The sequence below is a fragment of the Ictalurus punctatus genome, chromosome 25 (assembly GCF_001660625.3).
Source record: "Ictalurus punctatus breed USDA103 chromosome 25, Coco_2.0, whole genome shotgun sequence".
NCBI lineage: Eukaryota > Metazoa > Chordata > Actinopteri > Siluriformes > Ictaluridae > Ictalurus > Ictalurus punctatus.
In genome coordinates this window covers 11,535,337-11,549,868 of record NC_030440.2, presented here as the reverse complement: position 1 = coordinate 11,549,868, position 14,532 = coordinate 11,535,337, and the positions used below count along the sequence as shown (strand labels likewise).

General features: G+C 40.1%; 2 protein-coding genes across 2 annotated transcripts; both read left to right on the top strand.

The window, feature by feature from the left end:
* The first annotated feature begins 1,384 nt into the window (after positions 1–1,384).
* On the top strand, positions 1,385–3,168 carry gsx2 (GS homeobox 2). Its single transcript, XM_017455629.3, has 2 exons — positions 1,385–1,879; positions 2,284–3,168. The coding sequence occupies exons 1-2, from the start codon at positions 1,516–1,518 to the stop codon at positions 2,622–2,624; spliced, it is 705 nt and encodes a 234-aa protein (XP_017311118.1). The 5' UTR covers positions 1,385–1,515; the 3' UTR covers positions 2,625–3,168.
* Positions 3,169–7,446: 4,278 nt separating this feature from the next.
* Positions 7,447–12,583, top strand: LOC108257620 (pancreas/duodenum homeobox protein 1). Its single transcript, XM_017455530.3, has 2 exons — positions 7,447–7,855; positions 10,361–12,583. The coding sequence occupies exons 1-2, from the start codon at positions 7,525–7,527 to the stop codon at positions 10,645–10,647; spliced, it is 618 nt and encodes a 205-aa protein (XP_017311019.1). The 5' UTR covers positions 7,447–7,524; the 3' UTR covers positions 10,648–12,583.
* The last annotated feature ends 1,949 nt before the right edge of the window (positions 12,584–14,532 follow it).

Genomic DNA, 14,532 nt, shown 5'->3' with positions numbered 1-14,532 from the left:
TTATGGCTATGTTGGCCATGATTTACATTTCAGCCAAACAATTTAGACCAAGGCCTGTAATCTGTGCTGCAGGATTAATGGCGTAATTAATGGTAATTATGTTGATGCATTGCATGGTCTCGACTGTTTTTTTTTCTTTTTTCTTTTTAAATCTTTTCTGGTTCCATCTTGTGCTTTTATATAAATACAAAATAAACATAATATAACGTGCACTTTTTATAACTTACAATTGTCCACTGTATGCCTGTTTTCAAAATACCCAGTATTTCTTATCTTCATATTAAATATTGCAATATTATCATGTTTATGTTGATGGCCGGTATGTATACACAGACGTGAATGCAAATAAGAGACTGGAGTAATGTCACAGGACCTAATGTCACTATTCAGAGTGAACATATTCTCTGCAAGATTAATCATTATCATTTATATAATAATAATAATAATAATAATAATAATAATAATAATAATAATAATAATAATAATAAGTAGAAGAAGAAGAAGAAGAAGAAGAATTTCAACGTGCAAGGAGTTTCCTGTTGTGAAAACTTTATTATTATTATTATTATTATTATTATTATTATTAGTAGTAGTAGTAGTAGTAGTAGTAGTAGTAGTAGTAGGCTAGTAGTATTAGTATTAGTATTATTGTTGCCATTATTATTAATAATCGTAATCATCATCATCATCGAAAATGTAAAAGCTGGCTGCTCAGGTCTCGCGAGAGTGACGTACACCGAAAAGGGCTCGAGCGCACACATGAAAGTGAAAACTCAACCCGCTCCTGACCTGCCTGGAGATCAAACCGGCTAATTATTGTCACAAGTTGAGGGATTAGCGCATTTCTGGAATAGCTGTCTGTTTGTCCGGCTCTAATACCTCGACAATAAACGCTTTCTAATTGAATCCTAATCGCTATCAAATTGCACGCACCCACACTCGACTGCGTTTTATACACCGTTAATCCCTAGACAGGACCATTTTCTGACCTGAACCTTGATTAAGAGCCATGAAGTGTGTGTATGCCACACGATTTAATGCTTTAAATCATCTGTCAAATGCCCCCTCAGAATTAAGATGGACAGACAACCAGGTTATGTCAAGCATCTCAATCATAGATAGATAGATAGATAGATGTATAGATGGATAGATGGGTAGATGTATGGTCAATGGCGTTACACTGCGTCATTCTTGACCCTCATTAATATGGGAAACTGTGGCGCTCCTGTTCCTGCGTGAAAAGGCATGAAGCAAGAAGTAACACGACTGGATGGCCAGGGTTCTGATTGGTAGTGCGCTCGGGCATCACGTGTCTCGGGTCACGGGAGAGACTAAAGCCCCTATGCTGGGAGTCGCACGTGGGTGACGTTAGGGCCGGCCCTCTCCAGGCTCCCTTTTGTTGAACCATCAAACATAAGCTCCTTCTCAGCTCCCGAGGGCTTCAGAAGACAGCAAAGAGCACAGAATATTCTTCACATCGGCTGTAATCCTGGGTTGGCATCATCACAAGAAGCCATGTCCAGGTCTTTCTATGTCGACTCACTCATCATCAAGGACTCGGCCAGACCCGCGCCTCTGGGCGAGCACACGGCGCAGGACTTCTTCATCCCCATCGGCATGCACGCACCGGGTGTGATGGGTGTCCCTGCGGCCGCATGTCCGTCCCGGAAAAGCGGAGCCTTCTGCGTGTGTCCGCTCTGCGTCGCCTCGCATGTGCACTCGCCCCGGGCTGGCCTGCCTCTGCTGAAGGCTCCAGGATTCCCGAGCGGAGATGCACCATACTGCCAAAGGCTCGCACAGCAACACAACACCGCGCCCGTCTGCACGCCCCCCGCTTACAGCGTCACTGACCCACGGAGATACCACTGCCTCTCCATAGGTAAGGCGGAGCAAGTGCTCTTTAACACACCTGCGTCTACCTGACCTCCCTATCCACTACAACCCCTATAGCTATCCTCTACAACTATTTCTGGAGGTTTTTTCCTTTATTATTATTGTTAGCAGTTTTTGCTTTCTAAAACAATTCTACTTAAAACCCCTAGAATAACACACTAAACCCTTTAAGGTGCCAAATGAAATGTAATGTTTCTACCACACTGGTATGACTCTTGTGTTTTTATTCTTCATCTAAGTGTGCTCCTTAATGTAGTGTGCGCACTTAATCAAATACGAGCTATTCGTTAAGCTCAATATTATGTTGTTTTACATAAAAGACCTACATAAATCACGATTATGCACTGCTCAAATTAACAAGTTACACAACCTTACTTCTGTTACCTGCAGGTGCGTCGGATAACGGCCACGTTCAGAACGGAAAGCGCATGCGCACGGCCTTCACCAGCACGCAGCTTCTCGAACTCGAGCGCGAGTTCTCCTCTAACATGTACCTGTCGCGCCTGCGCAGGATTGAGATCGCCACGTACCTCAACCTGTCGGAGAAGCAGGTGAAGATCTGGTTCCAAAACCGGCGCGTTAAGCACAAGAAGGAGGGCAAAGGCGCGCAGCGAAGCGCGCATGCAGGGTGCAAGTGCTCTGGGAACCACGCACCCTACCCGCGATCAGAGGACGAGGAGTCCCTCTCACCTGCCTCAGCCACCGAGGAGAAAGAGGGTTCGCCCATGTAACAGAGAAATACAGAGACACATAAAGACTCGATGATCTGAAGTCTCAGATCTAAGATCTAGGACTATTCACTCTAACTAGCACTTAGTCTTCCGTACGCACGGACCCTTGGACGTCTCCGAAAACAAGTAGATTCAGCAAATTGAACGTTTATCGTCTTATTCTCTTTACCCGTCACTCTTTCAAAAAAAAAAAATCACCAAAGTCACCAGGGTTGCGTTTACATGCATTTGCATTTATTTGTATTCTTGTCCATCTGAGCTTAAACAGTGTGTTTGCTTTATCCCTGAGGATTTTGCTGTTTGGTGGTGTTACAACAAAAAAAGTGTGGTGTTTGGTGTTACAACAAAAGTGACGTCTACGTCTTTTCTACCTAAAATAAGTTTACAGTACATAACCAGTGTGCTTGAAATGATCAAATGTTTGGCGCATTTGCGTAGAAAACTGTTGCGCGGTGTAAATAAACGGGTGGTAAATGCTTGTGTTAGATATGTCCCAAACTGTGATTTTTCTCCTCACCCGAATTTTATGTTTATAATAAGCAAAAAAAAAATGTATATGTGTATATTTGTATTTATTTAAATAAATAAATAAATAAATAAATAAATAAATAAATAAATAAATAAAGCACGGAACTGGCGTAATTGCGAGCGACCTCCATTTTTCTCTCTGAGTTTTGGATGCCTGACGTGTATATCCTTAATATCGTTATATCGGTATATAATTAATATCGTTTTGTTTCTCTGATGCAGAAGTATGAACATCTTATTGGCTTCTACAGTATTTCATAAATAATGTAGACCATGAGTGACATATTAGGTTGGAGAGAAATGAAAGAGTCTCTCTCTTTCTTCTCTCTCTCTTTGGAGAGTCTCTCGTGAAAGATTATTTATTCTGCTTTAACACGCAGGCGCAGATTTGATTTGGACCTGTAGCTAATGATAGACTCATTTACATTATTAGATGCCCTGAATTAATATAATAGATTATTGAGGTATCATTTGGATAAGTAAGGGTTCTTATCTTTCCAAAGGGACTCTACTTGTAACATGGAACCCTGTCTGATAGGGAACCACACTGTTGTAAGCTTCTACACAGAACATTTAAGGGTTCATCTAGAGGGAGAGACCAAGGATTGTATATAGGCTTGCACTGTGATAAATCAGGACAACACTTCTGAAGAACAGTCAGTGAAATAAAATTAAAAAGTGGCCTGCTCTAAAAACTAGCACACATATGATGGGCTTAAGTGAATTTTAATGGAGTTTAATTATAACTGACAAAAAAAGAAAGAAAAAAAAAAGAAAAGAAAATTCCGCAGGAAAAAACAACAACATTGACTGGAAATGCAAGTACTATTTCCATAATAAATAAAATAAAATAAAATAAAATATGAACAAACACAAGGTACGCTGAGTTTTTCATATCACAAGTTATATCTATACAGATTCAGATGTGTGTTGTGGCCTTTTAAAGCCTACTGAATCACTAAACATACTGATGTGGGAAATGAATAACCCACTGAATCTAGGCATATTTATTTTAGATCAGATATTATGTCAAATATGCAAGTAACTGTTTTTTATCCATTAAAAAATGGAATCCATTAAAAATAATTAATAGTAGCAGGCAAATGTGGGCTTTTCATCTAACGAAAAGAGGATAGAGGTTTTTTTTTTTTTTTTTTTTTCACCAGTCTTATTTGATAGTGTGTGGGCTCAGTCTGTGTATTCATTTAAATCTTATGCGCTGCCACGGCTTTTCCTGTCCTAATGGCGCACCATGTAGGCTCAAACAGTTCCTGTTTCATGAGCACAAAAGGCTCCTAGAAGTTTCTCTCCCAGAGTCCAGGTGATCTTGTCTATAATAGAGCCCCTGATCTCCGAACCCCCACCCCACCCCACCCGCTTTATGCGCGCTTTTCAGCTGAACGTTGTCCCTCGTGTTAAGTTAATCCAAAAGGAGTTTAATTACGGTTTCTGTCCCACGTCGGGGTCGCTTATGTAGCAATTCCTTCAACACCATGGAAAAGGCGGGTGGAGGTGGTAGGGGTGAGGGGAGGGGGTGATACAGGCTATGAAGAGCTGGCCAAAGGCTTTGACAGGTTAGATTGTCCTGCCAGGAACTCGCCTTTAGCCGGCGGACCCCCGACAGTGCGCCAAGCTCCGGGCCTTTTCACCAACCTTCTACTGGGAAAGAGAGAGAGAGAGAAAACGATTTAGTCACTGTTTCATTAGACCCTATTGGAACCTTTCAGCTCACACTAAATTGAAGGGGGCACGCTGAAAAAAAAACATGTGGGGGATTACGCGGGAGGGACGAGATAGCAAATTAGCGAACGGTTAATTTAACTCGTTTTGCGTCAGAGTTTGGGATACATTCCTAATTGAGAGGGGAAGCAGGTGAAGTTGCAGTCCCACGCAGGTCCTTTCAGAGCCACAATCAATAGACTCCTTTCACGTCCTGCCTGCGATCATATATTATAGAGGGAAAGCCACCTAATGAATATATATTGAATTTCATATTAATCGAATTAGACTTCGCCCCTCGCAGGTGTGAGTGTGAAAGACCGTGGACTTATTTAAATGGTCCGACAATGCGGATTTTACAGCCACACGAGAAGGCCTGACCCTGAACTATCAAACCTCCAGAGAATCCGCTTCAACATGATGATGTAGATTATTATTATTATTATTATTATTATTATTATTATTATTATTATTATTATTATTATTATTATTATTATTGTTGTTGTTGTTGTTGTTGTTCTTGTTACTATTACATACTACTACCACGACAGCTACAACAACAACAACAACAACATTAATATTATTATTATTAATAATAATAATAATAATAATAATAATAATAATAATAATAATAATAATAATAATAATAATAATAATTTACATATAAATAATGTTATAGATTTGGAAACAAACAATGTATGTGTGGCTCATTTTTAAGCTCCTTGAAAATCCTTGAAAATCCTTTCAATTTCCCTTGTAACCCTTGCACTTCACAAGTGGCAGATTTGTAGACTGTATATTTGTAGATGTCATGGCATTTCAGCTTTGTCACAGTTTGAGCACCTGTTGTTTTGGACATCAAATATTACAGAAATGCAACGTATTAATCATTCTTTGTCCACTTTGTGCAGGCCAATTACGCATAACAATGAGCAATTAGGGGTGTTTTTCTTTTCTTCTTTCTTTTTTTTCAAGCGGACGCAGCTGCTTTTGAGCTGTGAGAAGAACACTCAGCCTTTCTCCCAAAGACTATTCTTTTATAGGCCCTTTAATAGTGTTTATGCATGTAGCTAAAGCTAAAAAAAAAAAAAAAAGATTTTTAAAAAATCTCTAGTTGTGCTTTTCGGGACACTGCTTGTGCAGTATGCTTTTACTAAGAGCCGTTTTTAAAACGTTTTAGATGAGAAAGCGCGACTTCTCAGGACACGTGTCCCAGCAGAGTTGTCTACAGCGATTAAATTTGGTGGCAACTCGTCAGTGCACAGACTGGCGCACTGCAGAATGAGCTCTTTTCTCCTGTCTGATTAGTGACAGCTCTTCAAGGCGCGCGACGTCTTTGTGTCGCAAAACTATAGGCGCACACTATGAATTTACCAAGAGTGTACTTGGAGTGGATTATAATGTAATGCCTTCTAAAACGAGAAGAACCATGAGTGGGATAATGTAGCGGTATTAAATCAACTTTACACTGTACTCAATACCTTTGAAAGGGAAGTGAATGAAATGAAATGACAAGCTGTGGTTAACTTTAATAAACACATTATAAGCTCGTAATATGGCCAGCAACTCATTGTGGGTTATAGATAGATAGATAGATAGATAGATAGATAGATAGATGGATGGATGGATGCCAAAAGTTTGTGACCATCACACACATTGACCCCCCTTTCCTGCATGGTATAGTAACCTCCACTCTTCTGGGAAGGCTTTCCACTAGATTTTGATGCGTGGTTGATGTGTTCATTCACCTACAAGAGCATTAGTGAGATCTGGCACTGATGTCCAGGAAGAAGGCCTGATTTGTGGTGAGCATTACAGTTCATCCCAAAGGTGTTCAGTGGGGTTGAGGTCAGGACTCTGTGCAGGACACTCGAGTTCTTCTACTCCAACCTTAATACACCATGTCTTCATAGCGCTCGCTTTGTGCACAGGGGCATCGTCATGCTGGAACAGGTTTGGGCCTCTTAGTTCCATTGAAGAGTAATTATAAAGCTACAGTATACAAAAACATTCCATACAAGTGTGTACTTTCAACTTAGTTTGGGGAAGAACCAAGAATAGGTATGAAGTTCAGGTGTCCTCAAACTTTTAGCCTCGTAGTGTAGATAGATAGATAGATAGATAGATAGATAGATAGATAGATAGATAGATAGATAGATAGGTAGGCTGATGCTACACAGAATAAAGATGCATTGGCTTGACGTAGGTGTGTCAACAAGCCCTTGGACAGTTTTAGGCAGAGCACAAAATCTCTGTTAACATGGTGCATGTACTGTATACCCATGGATTTTTTATCCACAGTCTCACGTATCATATCTAGGCCTATTTGACACAGGCTCTCAGACACCGACACTCATTTAAAACAAAAATTCACGTACTAGCCCTGTAACAAATTAAAAAATAAATGATACGACACTGAGGCTCTTTAACGCATGGTGGAGCAACTGCCTTTCCTCAAGAGCAAATATGAAATGCACTTTAGCCAACCTGGCGCAATTAATAATTCGTCCATCATCCATGACAGCTACGTGACAACCAGCAAGTAAACATGTGGCTGCGCTTAGGATTGAGGCCCTAGGGTGTGTACACACTCCACAGTGCGCACCTGTCGTTCAGGTTCCACAGGAAACACAGTGATTCTTTGAACAGAGACATGGACTCACTGGATGTGTATTATAATGGAACTTTCCAGCCAGAGAACCATGATGGTGTGGAGCAAGAACCACCAGCATGTCTGTACTCTCGGCCCACAGACCAGGTGCCGTATTTAGATCTGCACGGTAACACAGCACTTGGGAATCAGGACGGAGATTTGACACCCTATGAGCTGCCATCCTGTCAGCATGCCCCCTCACCCGGGTATCTCCAGGCGGAAGGACCGCAGGCTGATGCTTACCATCCGAGGACCGATGAGACGACGGCGCACTTGGCCTTTCCTTGGATGAGACCTTCAAGATCTCAAATCTGCCAGGCGTCCATGACAGGTAACACTTTTGCACACTTTAGGAAGATTTTAGAATCGTGTTGTACATCTACAATACCCATACGCTATAAGTTCATATAAGTTTATAGGTTTGAGGTTTAATAGTATAAGTTTAAACGTAAGCGTCACTGCACACGTGTGTTCATTTGACAACAGTTAATTCATTACTGCAATAGTGTATTGAACACTACAGGAGTAATTTAATCATTCACAACAAGTACTAAATTAACAATGCCAAGGTAAATGGGAATTATGCTCTCACCAGCCACTTTATTAGGAACACCTCCACACCTGCTAATTCATGCAATTATCCAGTCAGCAACATTCATAACGGGGGAGAACGTAATCTTACTGACTGTAATTGTGGCCTGGTTGTTGGTGCCATTTGGGCTGGTTTGTGTATTTCATAAATTGCTGATCTCCTGGGATATAACCTTTCCTAGAGTTTACACAGAGTGTGGCAAAAAACAACGTGTGTGTGGAACAGTGAGTTTTGCAGGCGGAGCAAAACGTCTTGTGTATGAGAGAGGACAGAGGAGAATAACTCAAATAACCACTCTTTACATTTGTAGTGAACAGAGAAGCATATCAGAATGCAAAACACGTTGAACCTTGAGGCAGATGAGCTACAAGACTAGAACACAACATCGGATTCCAACTTCTATCAGCCAAGGACAGGAATATGAGGCTACAGAGGGTACAGGCTCACTGAAACTGGACTATTGAAGATTTGAATAATGTCTCTGGCACTGATGAATCTCGATTTCTGCTGCAACATGCAAATGGTAGGATCAGAATTTCATCAACAGCATGAATCCATGATTAGGGACACCTCCACACCTGCTCATTCATGCAATTATCCAGTCAGCAACATTCATAACGGGGGAGAACGTAATCTTCCTGACTGTAATTGTGGCCTGGTTGTTGGTGCCATTTGGGCTGGTTTGTGTATTTCATAAATTGCTGATCTCCTAGTATATAACCTTTCCTAGAGTTTACACAGAGTGTGGCAAAAAACAACATGTGTGTGGAACAGAGAGTTTTGCAGGCAGAGAAAAACGTCTTGTGTATGAGAGAGGACAGAGGAGAATAACTCAAATAACCACTCTTTACATTTGTAGTGAACAGAGAAGCATATCAGAATGCACAACACATTGAACCTTGAGGCAGATGGCCTACAAGACTAGAAGACAACATCGGATTCCAACTTCTATCAGCCAAGAACAGGAATATGAGGCTACAGAGGGTACAGGCTCACTGAAACTGGACTATTGAAGATTTGAATAATGTCTCTGGCACTGATGAATCTCGATTTCTGTTGCAACATGCAAATGGTAGGATCAGAATTTCATCAACAGCATGAATCCATGGAACCAATCTGCCTTGTGTCAACAGTTCAGACTGCTGGTGGTGTGATGGTGTGAGGAATGTTTTTCCTGACACACACTGGGACCCTTAAAACCAAAGGAGCATTGCCACAGCCTATTTGAGTATTGTTGCTGACCATCTGCATTCCTTTATGGCCACAATTTATTCATGTTATAATGTCTACTTCCAGCATGATAATGCACCATGTCACAAAGTCATCTCAGACTGGTTCTATGAACATGACAGCATATATCAATGGCCTCCAAAGTCACCAGAACTGAAGTCAATAGAGTGTTAGAGATTCCCAGCATGAATGTGCCAACATGGATCAGACAACAATTTGTGGAATCCATGTGACAAAGTATTGAGGCTGTTCTAAGAGCAAACAGGAGTCCTACCTACTGTAGTATTAGTATGATGTTCCTAATAAAGTGTCTGGTGAGTGTATGTGCAAATAAAATACTGTAATAATCAATGTAATTCCAGTAGTAATTCAACACGACCTGACATCATTCACTTCTATCGCTATTAAATCAGAATTTTGTCGATTTCATAACATATCGTCATAAAAATTCTAATGTAACTGCTAGGGAAGTGATTTAACCCATTGAGTGTGGAATTAACACCAGAATGAACTCTAATTAACAATAACAATAACTATGTTTTTTTATTGCACATGTGAACGCAAGTAAACATGTGATGACGTTTGAACAATTTGTGATGGTGTGAAAAAGAATAAAAAGAATAACCGGGGTGAGAAAATTGAAGAGTGAAGTGTTTGAAATGGCAAATTCATTTGAAGTTTATGTTCACATGTGACTTTTCTTTAAGGAATGTGCCAGTTCAATGCCAATGCTGTGCTGTAATAATACTCACTATAGTTGCTAACTAGATCTGTAGGTGCTAATTCAGTAATTTTTCATTCAAAATCTTAATTCATCACTGGGGATTGTGGGGGTGGATTAATTGCTCAGTATCGGTGGTGTCAGTGGCATTGCCCTTTGGCCTAAAGCAAGCTTTAATGGTCACTGCAATATAAATGTAAAGATACATTAAAAAAGTTTAAGAAAAAGTCTAGATCATTCATACAGAGTTTATTAGTTGCTTGAAAGAGCTTTGTTGTTGTGTCTCCCTGAAGGCGGGTTTCTGTGCGAAGACGCGGATGACCAGAAGAGAAGCCGCACAGCATACAGCAGGGCACAGCTGCTGGAGTTGGAGAAAGAGTTCCTGTTTAACCGCTACATTTCCCGGCCACGCAGATACGAGCTGGCAACGAGCCTGAACCTCACTGAGCGCCACATTAAAATCTGGTTTCAGAACAGACGCATGAAGTGGAAAAAAGAGGAAGCAAAGAAGCGCAGAGGCGCACGGAACCAAGAGGTCCATGAACAAGATGCTGACTCAACTGTAACAACAGGGGTGTGAAGGAGATATAGGTTTAACTATATTACAATGTAATATTTTTTAATGCGCCTGAATGGTGTGGAGACACGGCATCTTGAATGAAATAACACACAGCAAAATTCCCTCCAGTAAAATGATGAATGATGGATAACAGAATTCCTTTGTGTCCACTTAAACGTAGCTATGCTGTATGGTCAAAAGTGTTTGGACACCTGATGATCACACCTGTATGTTCTTCTTGACCATCCCATTCCAAATGAATTCTCCTTTCCTATTGTAACCTCCACTCTTCTGGGAAGGCTTTCCACTCTAGTTTGGAGTGTGGCAGTGGGGATTTGTGATCATTCAGATACAAGAGCATTAGTTATCTTGGGTGGGGAGGCCTGGGGTGCAGTTGGTGTTCCAGTTCATTCCAGTAGGATTGAGGTCAAGGTTTTGTGAAGGACAGTTGAGTCCAACCTTGGCAAATCATGTCTTCATGGAGATTCCTTTGTGCACAGGGCCATTGTTATGCTGGAACAGATTTGGGCCTCATAGTTCCAGTGAAGAAAAATTGTAAAGCTACAGCATACAAACACATTCTACACCAGTGGTGACCAACCCTGTTCCTGGAGATCTACCTTCCTGAACACTTTAGCTCCAACAATAATCGTTCCCACCTGACCACCGAATCATTGCTTTAAGAACTTCTTGATCAACTAAAAACAGGTGTGTTAGATTTTGGTTGGAGATGAAACCTGCAGGAAGGTCGATCTCAAGGAAGAGGCTTGTTGACCACTACTCTATACAATTGTGTGCTTCCAACTTTGTGGCAACAGTTCAAGGAAGGCCGACATATGGGTGCAATGGTCCGGTGTCCACATACTTTTGGCCTTATAGTGTGTATTCGTTTATTAGTGTACCTAAAAGCTTGGTGTGAATTAAATATCATGTTTACACATATAAATTATTTTAATATTTGTACTTGTATGATATAAATTATTTCCACAGTTGTTTTACTTGTGTGCAGAATGTAAAAAACATTTATCAGGTTTCCTCGTATTTTAAGAGAATGATTATAATGGATATGGACATATAGAGTTATGGATTGTATTTGTAAGAAAAAAAATGGAATATTACTATTTTAAGAAGGTAAACCATAAAAAAGTATTTGCCTTGTTTGTTTTTGCTCTTGTGCTCCAGTAGCTAGGTATGACTCAGGATACGCCTTGCCTCTGATATGAGCTCAGCTATCGCTCTTTCACTCAGTCTTTGACTCACATTCTATCTAATCTTACAGTTTCTTCTTTGTTCTTGCTTTATTCAAGAACACTGCTGGATACCTAGATATGTAGATACTGCATTCTGTTTCTAATAGGCCTATAGTGAATGTTTATTAAATGGGTGTTGATACAGCACTGATATCATGAGGTTCCTAAGAAGAACAAAATGCCATATAAGGTTTGTGTTAGTGAAGCAGATTTCCTGGATCAGTAACTTTTGTCCTTCCCTGTATTTCTACATACACTGCTTCCTGCCAGGAAATTCATTTTCAACATTTCAAGATTGGGTAGGTCTCTTCTCACTTAGATAGAAAACATTGTCTAACTGTCAAGGTTTATCCATCACTCTCTTCTCGACAGTAGGTTTAATTTAAACTGTCTCTGCAGCCTGTATCTGTTTCAGCACTCTGGACAGCGAGAGAGGGCGAGAGAGCGAGAGAGAGAGAGAGAGCGAGAGAGAGAGATTGAGAGAGAGATAGAGCGAGAGAGAGAGAGAGAGAGAGAGAGAGAGAGAGAGAGAGAGAGAGAGATTGAGCGAGAGAGAGAGAGAGAGAGAGAGAGAGAGAGAGAGCGTGCCATGTCCTGACTCATCCCTTATCTACTCCTATAGTTTACCATTGATTATGTGTTTAGTGTTCAATCAATTTGTCCAAATCTTATTTAACTGCCAAGTCATAAAGCAGATTTTTTTCGTATGGTGTCGAATTTTCATTATAGATTAATTAACCTGTTACAATACAAGTGAATGTACTAAATCGTTTTGTGGTACTAAATCGTTTTTTAAAAATCCATATATGTGTGTGTGTGTGTGTGTGTGTGTGTGTGTGTGTGTGTGTGTGTGTGTGTGTGTGTGTGTGTGCGTGTGTGCGTGTGTGTGTGTGCGTGTGCGCGCGTGTGTGTGCGTGTGTGTGTGTGTGTGTGTTTTCTTTAAAAAAATTTTTTTAGAAGCTTTATGAGAGTATTAATCACACTCAAAATTAACCGAATGGATAAACAGAAAGATAAATAAACGATTCAAAACACACACACACACACACACACACACACACACACACACACACACACACACACACACACACCAGTCATCACATAGATCGATCGATCGATAGATAGATAGATATATAGATAGATAGATAGATAGATAGATAGATAGTCTGTGAATGATTCTTATTGCAAAGTTCATCTCACATAAATCATCATGATTTTATCCAAAATGTAAATGAGGTCTATGTTCCTCTTCCATGTGAGTATAATAGCGATATAATACAATATTTTAATATTTGTAAAATATGTCCTATTCTATTGATTATATTGATTACATATTTATATTGATATTGGTTTATGAATATTCTTCTTCTTCATCTCCTCCCATTCGCTTCTTGTTTCTCTTCCTCTTCTTCTTCCTCAACTTCTTCTTCTTCTTCTTCTTGTTATTATTTGTGCACGTTAATATTATTAATATAGAAGCTGTTATTGTTGTTGATGTCATTGCATTAATTCGAATTAGTATATATAGTTGTATAGTATAGGATTAGTTATATTTGAGGACCCTTATTGGCTTTAAGATGAAAGGAAAAACTTTCCTTCCAAGTTCCTAGTTTGCATGTAGTTTGTATTTTTATGGGTTGGATAAAGAATGGCTGATTAATAATGACCTTTCAAGAGACATTTTTTTATATTATGATTAGGTCATGAACAAGCCTGCTCTTGCTACAACTGTACAGAGCTGGTAGTGTGGATGGATTGTTTTTTATACTTTTTTACAATAACTTTATCTTAAGTCTAATTTAATCAAATTGAAGAGCCCTCAAGAGTCTCTCTCTCTCTCTCTCTCGAAGTGTGGACGCATATGCCCCCATGTGGTGGGGTGTAGCTCTGTGCAGGACTAATGCAGATTTGAAGTTATGTACAAAGTAGTATACTGGGAGCCATTACTCAGCGAATAAACGGTAGACACACACACACACACACACACACAAACACACACACACACACACACACAAGGAGAAGACTTCGAAAGTCTCTGTGTGTGTGTGTGTGTGTGTGTGTGTGTGTGTGTGTGTGTGTGTGTGTGTGATGGGGGACTTAATCTGGCGTCTAAAGGAAAGGAGAGTTGGTACATTCGTCCCATAGCACAAATTCCTCAATTCCTCTCCACCTAAAGGCAGAAGGGGGGGGGGGGGTCAACATAATAATAATAATAATAATAATAATAATAATAATAGTAATAATAATCCTCTTATTCTCAGAATTATTATTAATTTAATAGAATTAAATTAAACGGATCAAATGGCGTGAACTGGTTGATGTCACGTTGTCCCTTCAAAAGTTGCGTTTATTACACACGTTTGACCATGAAAGAGAAGTGGGTGAGGAAGCACAAGCATTAATTACAGCAGGTGAGCGCTGTGAACATAAGCCAAAGTGGATTAGTCACAACATTGTTGGCTAATTAAGTGCGGCGCAGCAATGCTAATTAAAGGTGCAGCGGAAAGGGCGTAGCTGTGAAGCCTACACTCAGTCTCAGACACAGTCTGTGTTGGGCTGCTGAATAACGCTTGCTGCTCACGACACATTTAGAATATCAGTGATGCTGCATATACTAATATCATGCTCAGGCATGCATGCATATCATGCACAAGTA